The 15,011-nt window shown below is 41.2% G+C and overlaps 2 protein-coding genes across 2 annotated transcripts; both read right to left on the minus strand.

Moving 5' to 3' along the window:
- Nucleotides 1–512: 512 nt before the first annotated feature.
- ptcd1 (pentatricopeptide repeat domain 1) lies at nt 513–4,563 on the minus strand. The gene is made up of 8 exons (XM_035660260.1): nt 4,111–4,563; nt 3,893–4,033; nt 3,498–3,716; nt 3,296–3,397; nt 2,267–2,932; nt 1,973–2,089; nt 1,624–1,806; nt 513–975 (listed from the first exon to the last, which is right to left on the minus strand). Exons 1-8 carry the CDS (start codon nt 4,561–4,563, stop codon nt 718–720), a joined length of 2,139 nt encoding a protein of 712 aa, XP_035516153.1. The 3' UTR covers nt 513–717.
- Nucleotides 4,564–6,117: 1,554 nt separating this feature from the next.
- On the minus strand, nt 6,118–12,013 carry fbxl18 (F-box and leucine-rich repeat protein 18). Its single transcript, XM_035660259.1, has 7 exons — nt 11,832–12,013; nt 10,448–10,645; nt 9,947–10,296; nt 9,085–9,220; nt 7,915–8,990; nt 7,197–7,415; nt 6,118–7,097 (listed from the first exon to the last, which is right to left on the minus strand). Exons 1-7 carry the CDS (start codon nt 11,883–11,885, stop codon nt 6,941–6,943), a joined length of 2,190 nt encoding a protein of 729 aa, XP_035516152.1. The 5' UTR covers nt 11,886–12,013; the 3' UTR covers nt 6,118–6,940.
- Nucleotides 12,014–15,011: the final 2,998 nt, after the last annotated feature.

Here is a 15,011-nt window from a genome sequence, read left to right on the forward strand (position 1 = left end):
TGAAAAGGGCATTATAAATAAAATCTATTATTATTATTATTATTATTATCAATAAAAGTTAGGTTTTCTTTAAAAAAAAAAAATATCTATCTGAATGTTTCTGGCAATATTCATCCAGAGAAGCAGTTGTAAAGGCCCAGCATTAGTCGGTTTATCATCTCCCTGTTAAATAGTAAACCCATCAGACAATAGTCTAATAATACGCTCCAAAAACAGCAACGACGGTAGAGAAATGAACAAATGTTGTTTATGATATGAATTCTCAGTCATTTTTGAGAACAAAATTAATGAATGACATAATCTGACACACCTCAATGTCCAGTGAACTTATAAAAAGCTGTGTGTCATTATATTAATTCAATAACAGTACAGACCACTAGACAATGTGCATTGTGCATGTGATTGTTCAATACTACTACACTCACAAACTCATTGTTCACTCAGGCAATTACTCTAAATGTAATAAATTATTACAATTAATGAATTATAATGAATAAACAAGACAACCAAGATGAAGTTAAATGTCTCAACAGTCATGTACTGAAACATAAATTTTATTTAATTGGAATATAAATTACAACAACACTGATCTTTTGAGAAAAATGCATCTGTAATAAGTTAACTGACAGAAGTCCAAAGTCCACACTCAGGGTTACACAGGTGAATGTGAACAGACCAACAGAGGATCGACGAGAGAAATCTGAGATATTTGTGCTGTTACAGTGCAGCACTGCTCTTCTTGTCCTTGTTACGAGAATTATATGTCCTCGCTGCTGCTCTCTGGTTCCTTTGGCTCTCTGTCGGTCCCTCTTTAGCTGCTGTTCTCAGCCCTGCAGTGTCCGTCACCGCCTGCAGCTCCGCCTGCAGCTCCGCCTGCTCGTCCTCAGCGCTCTGAGCAGGCGTGATTCTCAGCCACTGCTGGTAGTAACCACGGAAACCATCGATTTGGAGCAGATAGTTGTTTCTGGACTTGTACTGGGATTGAAAGATAGTGGGGCAAAATAAAGAGGGGGAACAGAAAGAGAGGGGCAACAAAAAACAAGAATCAGTAAAGAAACCTGTTTTTTATCTGGTTTAAGTCCAGTGTGTAACATTAAAAAGGATCTATTATATCTAATACTCATAGGTATGTTTTCATTAGTGTATAATAACCTGAATATAGGAATCTGTTTTTATTATATTATTATTATCTATATTTTTTTATTAACAGACACAACGGGTAGTCCTACACACTTCACAGCCCATTCTCATTCCCAGGTCGTCAAATACGGACGCCAGCGATGTTCAGTTACCAGTAGACGCCACTAAATCCTACACACTGGTCCTTTAAAACAAAGTATGACTTTCATCAGTGTCTTTTTCTTTAAAGATACATTCACTCATTTTTTGACCTCTTGGATGAATGTGCTGAAAACATCGACATATTATCATCATATATACTTATTATGTCTAACGGAAAACAACTGTCTGCTGGGGCAACAGTCAGAGTTGATAAGTGATCACAATGTACACCTCCCCATCCACACACATTATATTCAAAAGGTTATGCTCAGGTATGTGCTGGCTGGTTCCTCCACACTAGTTGAAACTCCTCCCGTCCTCGTGTACTGCACGTGTGCTCACCTGGTCGTAGCCGGGAGGATATTGTGAGGCGAACTCCAGCTGTCTGATGATGACCTCATTAGGCCACACCTCCATGCTGCTCATGGTTTGGAGGAGTGTTTTAAGGTAGACGTAATCCAGTCTTCGAGATGCTCGGCCAATCAGAGCAGAGAATACATGGACGTTAGGCTTAAATCCCGCCTCCTGCAAAAAGAAATTAAAAAAAACACACGTAAAGATGAAATCAAGTCATAATATTGGTCTTCTACTGGTTCTACTACTGCTCTTAACACAACTACTGCTCATATTATAGTAGTGTGTCTTCACACTCTTTAACATCTATTCTGTCTTTTAGGATGCGTTTCCTCACCGTCATGTCTTTCAGCAGCTGCAGGCCGTCCTTCTGTCGCTCACAGGCTAAAGCGAGGCATCCAAACGTCTGCACATCCACTTTTACTCTGCGCTGTTGCATCACACTCAACACAGCCTGGAAAGAGAACGAGCGGCATGAAAAATACGCACACTTCAACAAAGTCACAAAACACTTTTCTCACTTACATCCAGAGCGATATATTGGTGCAGATACATGTTCACGGCAATGAAAAATAAAATATCTTATTTTCTGTGTGTGTGTGTGTGTGTGTGTGTGTGTGTGTGTGTGTACCTTTGCCCCCTCCAGGTCATTAGCTCTGGCTGTTCTGCGAATCACAGAGTTAAAGAACGCAACATCCAGCTTCACTTTATGCTGCTTGGCGACCTTCAGCAGCAGCTGCAGAGACTCCTGGCGCGGGTCCATCATGTCGGCCAGCAGGGTCAGAGTCTTGATGTCTGGACTGAGTCTGCTAGCCTCCATCTTCTCCAGGAAACCTTTGGCTCCTCCGATGAGAGCGAGCCTATCTGACGCTCCGTCCACAGTGCCGAAGGAGACCACACCACCCCTCTTACCCTCAAAAAGGTCCAGTAGGTTGGGGGCTGATGAATCATCCGCTAAGTCTAGAGGCAGTGAGACAGTTTGTCTGACTGGTATCAAAGCGGTCGAGTCTCGTCCCCTGGAGGACTCGTCCTCACTGTCTGTGCTGTCCTGCTGTCTGTCACTGAGCGGATCAGGTTGGATAAACAACTGCCTCTCCAGAAGGTCAATGTCTAATACAGTCTTGCGTCCGGACTTTACACGTGATGCATGTTCCCTTTCGTACTTCTGGTCCAGCTTCAGCAGCACGTCAGTGGCCAGGGCCGCATCGCCAATCCCACAATCCCTTGCAGTTCGCAACAGCACGTTATAGTTCTTTGAGTCTGGCATAATCCCTGACCTCAACATCTGGCGCCAAACCTGAAACAGAAACACTCAACTCTCAAAATTGCACTTTTTTTTGTAAAATCAGTTGAAACAGACAGCGTATTCACAAACACATAAGAGAGCCCAAACACATCCATATCGTTCCATGTGTACGTACAGCTGAGTAGGCGGTCTTTCAACGTGCTCCAGGACACATTGCGTACACACTGCTAAACAAATGTGGTCACATACGGCTCAGACCACCTCCGACGGTTGTCTTAGTGATTGGATCTGAATGCGTTTTAGTGCATTCACATGTTAATACCAAGTTTAAACAGGGCCTAAGTGTAAAGGGACCTTTACTCTCAAAAATATTCCATACCAACGTAGTTTGGTGCCTCTGAATCATGTATCTACCTGTAAAGCCAATCTGAATCCGGTTTGTTCGTCCTTCAAACAGCCCATCAGCAGGTAGTGAAACGTCTCCTGATTTACAGCGTGGCCGCTCTGCAGCATCTCCTACAAACACACAAAAAAAAACCTGACGTATGAACACAAATCTAACACAATTCGGTCGACCATTCCCACTTCCATACAAACGTCAGCCGGCATGTCATACCCTGAGTGTGTGAACACAGGCTTGAAGGTGGTTGGTGATGGCGTGCGTCTTGAGAAGGGCGTGGTACGTGATGGTGCTGAGGGGGTGGTTCTTGCGGCGGAGTTCCTGCTCCAACTTCAACGCTTGCTGAAGGCCGGCTTGTTTGGATCGTGACGTGGCGCAGGAATTGAACAGCGCAGTGTAGGTGGCATCTGAAGCCTCCAGGCCTCGCTTTTTCATCTGGAAGACACACACACACACACACAAATTACATCTGGAATAGGTGTATATAAAAATGTGAGGCTCGGAAATTAAAGTTTTATGCAGTTTTCCATCTCTTTAAGATCTGGAATATATAAAACTGCTAAGGGAACATATAATCATGACAGCAGGGAATGAATAATATATATTCCTACATCATTATAGAGCCTGAAGGCCTTCTTGAGTTGTCCAGCTCGACCAAAGCCTCCTATCAGCACCGTGTAGTTGTACTCCTGCGGCTTCAGCCTCTCCCCCTGCAGCATGTCTTTGCTGAACATATCCAAGGCCTCCTGCAGCTGTGGGAGGACACATAAGCTTTAGACACAACAGTGACACCAGAGGACCAAAACAAAACAGCTCAGAAAGGACCAACCTTGTTCTGTTGGATCAGATTCTTGCACTGTAAGAAGTACCAGTACGGCGTGTTTCTACCCCCGCCGGGCCTCCTGCGTGGTATCACCGTGTCCTCCTCCTCCTCCTCCTCCTCCTCCTCCTCCTGGATGCCTGGGCTGGTTTTCCTGAACAACCTCCTGGAGGACATGTCGCTGGAAAGGGAGCCGAAGTTCTCCCCGTCTGGTGGGTCGTCCTCGGCGGACAGGGAGCCCCGAGGGTCCGTACCCCCATGGGAAGCAGATCTAACGATTAGTCCCGTTTGCAGCTGCCAGAGAGCCGGCGTGAGGAGCCTTAGTGACCGGTGTCGTGGTAGATCTTGTACCCCTGTCCGATTAAGGGCTCTGGTCGTTGAAGCCAACAGGGACAACTTAGCAACGGGAACCGAGACTTTTCTCCCGTTTCGGACGCACGAACAGGCGACAGACGTTAACATATTTAGAGTTGTTTTACTACTAACTAGTAATTAACATGCCTTTGCTTCCAGACTTTACTTTATTAAACTTACGTCGCTAGCTCAGGTAGCTTCTGACATGTTGTGTACAGCACGATGTTTCAATGACACACTACCTGACCTGCAAGACCTGAGTAGTAGATACCGAACAAGAAATATATTTTTAAAAAAAGCACCCTGTCTGGGGTTTTGGTCGCTGAAGGAATAAACAAGAACGTTAATTGAGTTTTAAAATATCACTATTTATTACTTACATTGTTTAAAAAAAAGCGTAATCTATTCTGGATAGGGCGTCCCAATACGATCGACTACATCGGGGGTGGATTATTATGTCTGTGCTGTTTGCCCTCAGTTGGTCGTGGAAGTGATTTTTGAGTTTCTCTGGATGAAATCAGGGTCAGGATCCCTTTTATTGGCCAGGAATGTGCACACATACAAGGAATTTGACTCGTACACAATGCACATCCACAGAATAAACATAAATAAACAAGGAGAAGCTCAACAAAATAGATAAATAAATATAAACAAACAAAGAACACTAACATTTGTGGGCAGTAGTAATGGTGCAGAGTGCAAAGGATGCTGAAATAGATATTTACGTGCAGGTTTCTTTATGTACATGAGGTAGGTGGACATAACAGTATATACAATATGCACAGCGTGGGTAGATGTAAAGCTGCAGTAGGTAATTTTTCTAAAAATATATTTTTTGTTATATTTGTTGATATTTCCACTCTATCCTGACAGCAGTACATGAGACAGATAATCTGTGAAAGAAAAAACCCTGGTTCCTCTGGCTCCTTCTACAATCCTAATGGCATTTGCAAGAATAATCCAGGTCTGGACGGGAAAACAAACCAGAGCCGAACCAAGTCTATAAGTGAACTAATTCACACACCTAAAAGGGCAGCTGAACTATATATCAAGGCAATACTAAATAACCCAGCCATATAACACTTATCTTAGCAAGGGGCTTCAGAGTTTTGAGAATTGGACTTGAGTCTATTGGCATGCAAAAGGTATTTATTGTAGTAGCATCCTTTGAATTATTTATTTGCTGCAGTTTGGTTCATGATCTATGAACATCTCTACTTCTTGCAGTATTTGTAATTTCTTGGAATGAAATCCTTCTCCTAATGTTCCTGAACATACAAGAACACTCACAACTGAGATGGAGTCATACGTCTGCTTAATATTGTTGAATTTGTTGGTTTTAACAACTTCAGGGGTTTGTTTTTGATACTTTTAGAGTCAGTATCTTTAAATATGTATGTGCTTTTAGCCAAAAAAGGGAGTTCAATAAAGGATTTTCCTAACAAAATTAAATCCTGTGTGGAGGATTCTTTTAATCACTAGTTAAACAATTGTGTGCAAAAGTCGAATTTCCAGGACAAAGATAACAGAACAGTTAAGTGAATAAACATCATGTGGAAAAATAGGTGTTTTACATTAAAGTGGGACTCCTGGCCTGTTTACTGCCCTGTAAGTACTAATACTTCTCCAAAAACTAAGAAGGGTAACAAAAAGAATCACAAATGACTCAGAAACATTTAATACTGCTTTCTACAGGCCTCAGATTCTGAACGAGACCAGGAGGTTGTGTCCAACATCACGCTGCTCCTGGTACACTGCAGACGCCCAACAAACGGGGCTGGACTTTGTCCCATTAAAACATATCAGTATTGTCATTTCATTCAGCGGTATAATTTAAACAGTTCTTATACCATAATCATTTGGTCTTCTCACATCATTTCATCATTTTACAAATGTCTCTGAGAGTGATACTGTCATCCAACAAACAAAGAAAGGAAATAAGTGGGGAGTGTGTAACCAACAACAGTACATTACCTGTATGACAATTAAAAAAACAACAGTACGACACAAACAGAAATGGTACACAGACAAGAATTTAAAATAATTCATTTCGACTTTATTACAACATCATTTGTTTTAGGTCGTCTATACAAAGTTTCTGAGCCAACACATCCCTAATTTATATTTTTGGCACTTATTTTTTTTAAAGTAGCAGAGTGGTGTACTAAAAGAAATTATTTTTAACTCAAAAGCACAATTGAGGTCCCAATGGCACCAAATGTCCTGGAACAATAAACTCAAACTCCAGCCTCAGAAGTATGAAGACCATCATTACTCATGAGTCATGTTAATGTAAACAATCTTGGTGGATGTATTGTTGTAGAGCAGCCTCAAACTGTTTTTGTTTTATGCAACGAATCACTTTCTCATCAGAAATCACTGAGCAGCTGACAGTCAGTCTTTCTTCCATGAATTTTATTTCCTGCAGAGAAAAAAAAAAAAAACGCAGTCTGAGCACCAATCACGCTAAAGCTTCCTGGTGATGTCACAAAGATGATAAATGTGGTGGTTGGGCCACATGGCTCTGGAACAAAGTTATCCGATCCAGCAGTGTTAGCGGGATGTCTCTGATGACTGAAGGCAGGTCTTCATGCTGTAATGGATAGATGACCACACTCAGGGCCGAGCGGTCGTATGTGAATCTAACGGAGGGAAGACACAAGAAAAGGTGAATTTGAGATTTCTCGTAGTTTAATGTGATGTACATGTCCACACACACACACACACACACGCGCACTGACCTGTCCAGCAGAGTTTTCTGCAGTGTGCGGCAAGCCACTAAGGTGCCGCCCATGAACATGTGGCACATGATGACATGGTGGCACCGCTCCATGAATGTTTCTGCGGCGGTGGCGTCAAAGGTACCGCTGCGTGAGATAAGGCAGAGGCGCTGCAGACGAGAGCAGCAGGACAGAGCCTCAAAGAATGGCGCGTTGGCATTCAGGTAGGGCTGCTCTAACCTAAACGCACAAACACACAATGTTCAATAAACAACAAAACAACAACAAGCTGAGCAAAGATGTGAACTCAGTCCATGACATTTAATTAGACTAACTGGTGTACGGCCCTATATTGTGTAGTGAATATAAGGCACCACCTTTCATGTAAAACAACAAAAACACCACAAGGTAAATGTGAATGTGTGGTTTGTGTGTTAGGTGGAAAAAACAATCTGCCAATTCAAAAATTTTCACAACAGGCTTTGTAATTCTTTGAGAAAACAAATAACAAAATAAACCAACCACATTACTTTGCATCATACTAGAAGACAGTTAGCTCAGCATTTAATGGTTCTTAATCTACTCAGGACCCTGCTTACAAAAAATATTAAGATTACATTATTAGTTCAAATAATAGCAATTTTATTGAAAGGAAGAAAAAAATAATAATTCTGACTGTACCATCTGTCTGATGCTTAGTGTTTAGTATTACAGTAAATGAACAAAAGCATCTACTAACCTGAGTTCCTGTAGCTGTGTACACTGTTTAAGTGCATCCAGCAAGGCAGGAGTGTAGTTCATGGTTTTTAGTGATCCCATGTTGGCAAGGGATAATACCCGTAGGTCTTCGCAGTGCTTGGCCAGCTGTACCAGCCCTGTACCCCTAAGGACTCCCGGAAGCCCAGCCAGAGTCAGGCGTCGTAATCGAGGCAAAGCCTCAAGCGCCGCTATGTGTGCATCGCCAACTCCTCGCGCCCATGTGCACATACCGCGAGGCTCTACACTGGCACGACTGCAAGGCTCAAGCCGAGGCAGCACAGAGACAAAACCTGGACCAATGATCTCTAAGGTCTCTAAAAGAGGGCAGCCAGCTAAAAACTGAGTGAGCCCCGAGGTGCTGTCCCCTGCCAGAGAAGACTCTGTCTCAGGCCTGTAGTTCTGGAGGCCCACACGTGGAATCTTCTTTAACCCCAGGAACAACGCAGAGGGAGATGTGTTTTGAGAGATTTGATGTGTGTTTAAGCCATCTGCCAGAGCACAGGCAGGCAGAGTGAGAGAGCGCAGTTGTTTGAATTTGGCCAAGCTGGCACACAGGTGTGTTTCTCCACCTAGCCCTGGTGAGTTTTCATGATGATAGTGTGTGTGCATCAGGTTCAGGTATTTAATGTTGGGACAGCCAACAGCCAACCGGCTCATTGTCCCAGGAACCAGCTGGTCTTCTACACTCCTACACTCCGAGTAAAGGACCTGATTGATCCCGCTAAGGTTCAGACTGATCAGCTGTGTGGAATCTTTCACTCCTCCCTCCAGCAGCGACTGGAACACCTGTGGCCACAGCGCTGGGCAGCGGCTAAAGCTGAGGTGTTTGGGACTGTTTCCCTCCAGGGCTTGCTTTAGGGACAAGGAATCCAGCCAGGACCGAGGGAGCTGCAGGGCCTCCAGGTCACCTCGCTGACCCAAGCTCTTGGCTAGTGAGGGAGCAGCAGGCCAGTGAGCAGGGTTTGGGCCAGGAATCGACACGAGGAAAACTCTGAGACGCTTTGGAACATGAACGCTGAACACTGCCAGGTAGAGCAAGAGCAGGGTCTGGTTTACCTAAGGACAACAACGCACAGATACAGTATATATCTGCAGTATTTAACTAGTGTATGTGAACATATTACATGTACATGCACACTAACAAACTCACCTCTCCTGGAGCCAGCCTGGCAGTGAACTCTTCCAGCTGCTGGTAATGTGGCACACTGCTCTGGCCCACCATTAACTGACAGCACACACCGACACCGTCTCTGGTCACATCCGAGATGTCAAACTGCAGCATCAACCTACAATGCAGAGACACAGACACACATTCAACACGGCAGCAGCAAACTAGTAACATACTCTGTCCTTAGACAGCAACAACTTACAAATTTGTGCATTTTTTCCAGATGGTGAAGCACCTTTGTATTTAAGCCTTAAGGACAGCTATGTCAGTCAGTCAGTCCACCTCTTTGGTCTAGACTGAACTAACAACTGTTGGATGGATTGAAATTGTATAAAGACATTCCTGGTCCCCAGAGGATACATTCTAAGGCTGCATGATCTGTTAAAAACATCATATTATAGTTATTTTAAACAGATAATGCATTTGCAATATGATTCACGATTAGTGCGGGAATGATCGTTTTTGCATCACAAATTTAATTTTCACTGAAAAACTATTTAAATGACAACAATGTAAAATTTGTTGGGGTCTGTACCAAACAAACATGTTTTCTTGCATATGGAGAACACAATTTGTAGGCCAGGGCATCTCCTCAGAACTGCAGTACTTCATTATAACACACCAACACATGTTAAAATGGCTGCTGTCAAAAAGGTGTTTTGCCCTGAAATTTAGTACAGACATCAGACATTCAGCTCTTCTGAGGAGGGATCACTTTTCATCTAGCACCATCATCAGGTCAAAACTTTAATTTGTCCAATACTTTGATTTATGACTACATGGTATATACATGACTCTGGTCACAGGTCTCAGGTAAAACCTCAGTAATCTACCAGATTCTTACTTGCGGAGTTTGGCGCAGCACGGCACCACACCATAACTCGGTGTCAACAGTGTCTGTCTGAGCTCCGACAGGCGGCTCAGTGAATCCACCGCCTCTGAACTGAGCATAGCAGAGGTGAAGCCTGGTGTCACATCAAAAGCAAGTGATCTGAGCTGAGAGAGGGAGGAGAGGATACGAGACAGACGAGTGGAAGACAGGCGGCAGCCCGTGACGTCGAGGTGCGTCACTCCTCTGCAGCGAGAAAGACGCTCCACTATAGCACCATTCAGCCAGTAGCAACCATTCAGGCTGATAGACTGCACGTGGTTGGCGAGCTGCGTCAGGATGTACCGAACCAACAGATCGTCAGCCTGGAGGAGGAAGAAGAAGAACAGTTTCCATCTGTTTAAAAAGCGTTGTTCAAGTATTTGTTAAAATATGCTAAAACATCCAAAAAGATCTTCACTGAAACAATCTTGCCTTTTCAGTTCAAATGACAAAATGTATTTTTAATAGCTTTACCAGATACTCCTCAGACAGGCTGACGTTTGAGAGCAGGGACTTATCATAGCACAGCGTGTGTAACTTCTGGCAGACGTTTGCCACATTCATCACCAGGTCACACACGGGGACATGGCGGAGGATGCACAGCAGGATCTCGTCTGACAAATCTGACATTCCCACCGTGTTAGAAGACATTATGTCCTCATCACGTACAGCCTGTGACGGTGAGCAAACAGTGATGCGGGTTAGGTGCTTTTAAAACCCTCTGTGTTTCCAGTCAACCTTTGGAAATAATTATCAAGACAGCCAAGAAGATAAATGTGTTGTAATGACTAATTCTTGGTATTTTATTGTTGAGGTTCAACACAGAGAAAGAAGCTGTTATCAAGAGACTAGATTCTGTCTGTCTGACAAATTTATACCATGAGATGGTCCTTTTGTGTCTGCTTGTATTAGGCTATTGGAGACAATGATGCAAATCAATGAGCAGAACTGCTTTAAAGCCAAATGGGATAATTATCTAAATTTTGCATCAGTTAGGTATTTGTCAAGTATTTAATTTCCCAAACTCAGATATACCTTGCTGCTTATTTTATTCACACACTTCTTCTCAAGAGATCTTTTGACAACATTAAACAAATATGACGATAATATGGACATTACAATATAAAATTAGATAGTGATAGACGGTTTTATCCATATCCCTCACTCTCAATCTTAATTATTAGCATTATAGTTACATTAACTGAATAGAAAGCAACGTACAAAAGTGCATGAACTAGGGCTGCACAGTTAATCACAATATTATGGAAAGTGGCCAAGTGAAATATCCAAATTGCAAGAAGCTGCAGTTTTTATGATAAAGGTGAAATGTGGTGTCAAATGAGCATTTTAATGAAGTACTGTGGTGCTGCAGAGATGCCCTGGCCTCCAAATATTATTGTCCAAATGTAAGAAAACATGTTTGTTTAATAAAGACCCGAACAAATCATCGATCAATCCATCATCACAATTTTAATTGTTCTGTTTTTTGCAAAAAAGATCATTCCCACTAATCGTGAATCACGTATTTAATCCGCAGTATGAGTCAAACTAATCTCAATATGCTTTTATCGTGCAGCCCCAGTATGAACACATTAATGTCAGTGAAGAGTCTCGGTGTTTGTACAAATCAGTAGTTTTTTTTAACTCATTTGGGCATAAGGCTTGAAAAAAAAGAGACACCAAAGCAGCCTCCATGTCTGCTAAACAAACTAGGTTGAAAAAGTTAGTTGAGGTTTTAGTGAAGCCTCGTTAAGTGAATGTTAAGTGTTAACGTCGGCTAGCTTTGTTGGGTTGGTTGCTCCACGTTACCGTTACTAACTAATATTAATGAGCTGTCGCAGTTTGTCGGTTCACACACCTGCATAATCTGTCGATCCATGTCCTCTGAAATCCCTCTCACGGTGCCACTCATGATCAGCAAGAGTTCAGGTGTTCATGCAGATTCATGTTTCGGTGAAGCCGCTTTACATTCAACTAACTTACACCGGTTGAACGTCCAACCCTGAACAGGGCGGACTACTTTAGCTGCCGCACAACGACGGAAGACTGTCAGTGAGGGACACACTTCCTGTCGGTCCAATCCGTTTTTTTTTTAATTTATTTATAATAAATAATAATAAATGTAACTGTATTCATTTAAACTGTCCTTCGAAAAAGTACAGAACTCCAAAATAAATGCCAGTAAATATAATTAATATATTAATTAATATAATTATTGATGTATAAACAGGGTTTGGAGAAAATACAATTACTAATTACCTGTTTTTAAAAAAACAAATGTAGTCAGTAAACTAATCCAAGTATCACTGTATTAAAGTAAATATCAATAAGAAGTATTGATTTATTCTATAAAACAACAGAACAATGTAACCCTTGAGAGGAAAATGGAAAGAGTTTTAACTTTAACTGGGTTCACTGCTCGTTTATTTTTAAAGAAAAACAAAAGTCATTTAAAATTGTAATCTGCTAATATTCCATATTTTTACTGTAATGGATTACAATTACCTTGTTTTGTAGCCTGGCTATGTAACTCATGTAATCTATTACTCTTGACCCAGAGCCTGTTTGTAAGTAATAATAATAATAATAATAGAGACGGAGGACTTTAAGAAGTTCCTGTGACCTAAAAGTACCAGTATTAATGTATTTACAGATTTCTTATTCCTGCAGGATTTAGTTTAAATTACAATTTAATCAGTGCTGGTCAGATCTTTCACTCAGTTAAAGAAACAGTTACACCTCAGGATAAAATGACTCCACTATAAGAAAAGCTCTTGCAATCAAAAAGTAGAAGTACGAGCAGGAAAATGTCTGAAAAGTAAAAGTACTCAGAAGAGATGATTGGATAGAGCAGTAGTTCCCAATCTGGGGGTCAGGACCCGCACTAGGGGTCGCCAAACCTTCATTTTAAGGATTTTAAGGTATAAGAAACAATATATTTACACTTTTACTGAGATAGGCATATATCTTAGCATTTATGTAAAGAAAATTAAATGAAATTACTATTTTTAAAGAGTCTTTACTCTCTGATAAACAACTAAAGAGCTGAGAAACAATGAGAAGACACTGAAATCTATTGAACTGAAGCCTATTAAGTACATATGATTGGTAAAAAAATATCAAAAAATACATAATACAGACAGAAAATTGTTTTAAAAATATTTGGAAATCTCATCTCTGATCAATATTCACAGGAAATGATCTGTTCAGAATTCATACAAATCTCTAATTTTACACAAACTTCCTAAAGATGTCCGTAAAATACGTCACTCGGGGCTCGTCAGTTTACTCAGTGATAGAAGTGGGTCCCTTAAAGAAACAGGTTGGGAACCACTGGAATAAAGAACAAAGGAGGACTGGAGCACACAGATTCATTTACAGCCTTTAACTGCATTTTGACTCTGATGAACTGAACTGAGAAGCACCTGATTCTGCTGGAAGAGGTCTGGAGAACCTTGTTTCTATTATAAATATATTAAAAGAAAATGTATTACTGAGTACGTAGCATTTTATGTTATAGGTATTTAAAATGAAGATATTTTTAACTACTTTTTATACTTTTGATAGTTCAACATCATATTTTATAAAATGTACAGTTCTGTAGTAAATACACTGAGCTCCACAACCGGGTTTTTGGTTAATTTATATGGCCAAAATCAAATTAAGCAAAGATAATTAAAAGGTTTCAAGCCTTAGTTGCATGTTGTTTTATTTTGTGAATATATATATGGACTGTTCGGGTTCTTAAATTCTGACAGAAAAATGATTCAGCACATAACAACACAGAGGAAACATGAACTAGTTCAGTGAATTAACAATCTGCACATATGGATGAAACCATGAAATTATAAAGTTTCCAATTTACTTAATATATTAATTCTACACAGTTACTTATGCTAATTGATATATCTGAATAATAATAACAGCTCATTATGTAGTTGTCCACTTGATGGCACTATAATAAATAAAGGTTTTGTAGAGTTCGCTGCTCCACTCCTGACCCAGAGGCTTTAAATGTGACTTTAAAGTTTGCAGTTTTACTCTTTTAAGAACAATCAGGCTGAATTGTGTCACCTGATGGTTTCCAATGTTGTTTTCAAGATGGATGAGAAAAGTTCAAATATGCTTAGAAACTACTCAAACATCTCCACCTGCGATTTAACTTCAACATTGTTCAACTGTTAACCTGAAAGACACATTGACATTTAAGTCTTCATTTAGTTTGATCATACTCTATTGAAGTGTCCCCGTGAGGCCCCAGGACCCTGAAACTGAAGCAGCTAAATATAATTTATCCAACATTAATTTAACTTCCACCTGTGAGTTTTGTACATGTCAGAATCTCTTCAGGGACATTTTCAGAGTGTAAAGCAACATGTAATATAAAATCTTGGAATCAGTAAAATGTTTGTTTTGAAGAGTCTTTGAATTATGCTGAATAAAGACCAAGAACCCAGAACAGAATCTCAGACATGTGCACTTTATTGGGTTGTTGTGTACACCAGAGGCTTGAAGCCCCAAGCACAAACCTTCATAACAAGGTAGAAGCTTTGTTTTTTGCATAATGACAAAAACAAACTGGACCAAGTATTGTTTAAGGCTGAAAGTACAAAAACAAAACAAGTTTCAGATTACATAATTTACATATTAAGCAATACTACAGGTCTGTTGGGCAGTGGGCCCAACCAGAGAATAAACCTTCATAGAGGCAAATAAGGTGGTGAACAAACACATCTGGAATGACCTACACAAACACGACAATGGACATCATGTTCCTCACACATTCACACCGCCTGGGACGCGCTCTGTACTTCCTGCAGAGTTTCTCCCCATCAGGGGGCATGGTGCCATCGCCATAGTGATGAGGGAAAATGGGAAGAGGTGTTGTGGGCTCGGCATACACCGGTGTGTTGGTGCAGGCGTGTACGCAGAGCCGGTCGTTTGGATTTGTAGCAGTGTGTTTTGGGGGAGGGGACTGACAGTCTGTTTAGAAGCACTTCCTGTGGACAATGCTGGGGCCGGACTCATCGTACTCCTG

Source organism: Morone saxatilis, unplaced genomic scaffold (assembly GCF_004916995.1).
Source record: "Morone saxatilis isolate NCDOM2014 unplaced genomic scaffold, NCSU_SB_2.0 Contig17, whole genome shotgun sequence".
In the NCBI taxonomy this organism is placed as follows: Eukaryota; Metazoa; Chordata; class Actinopteri; family Moronidae; genus Morone; species Morone saxatilis.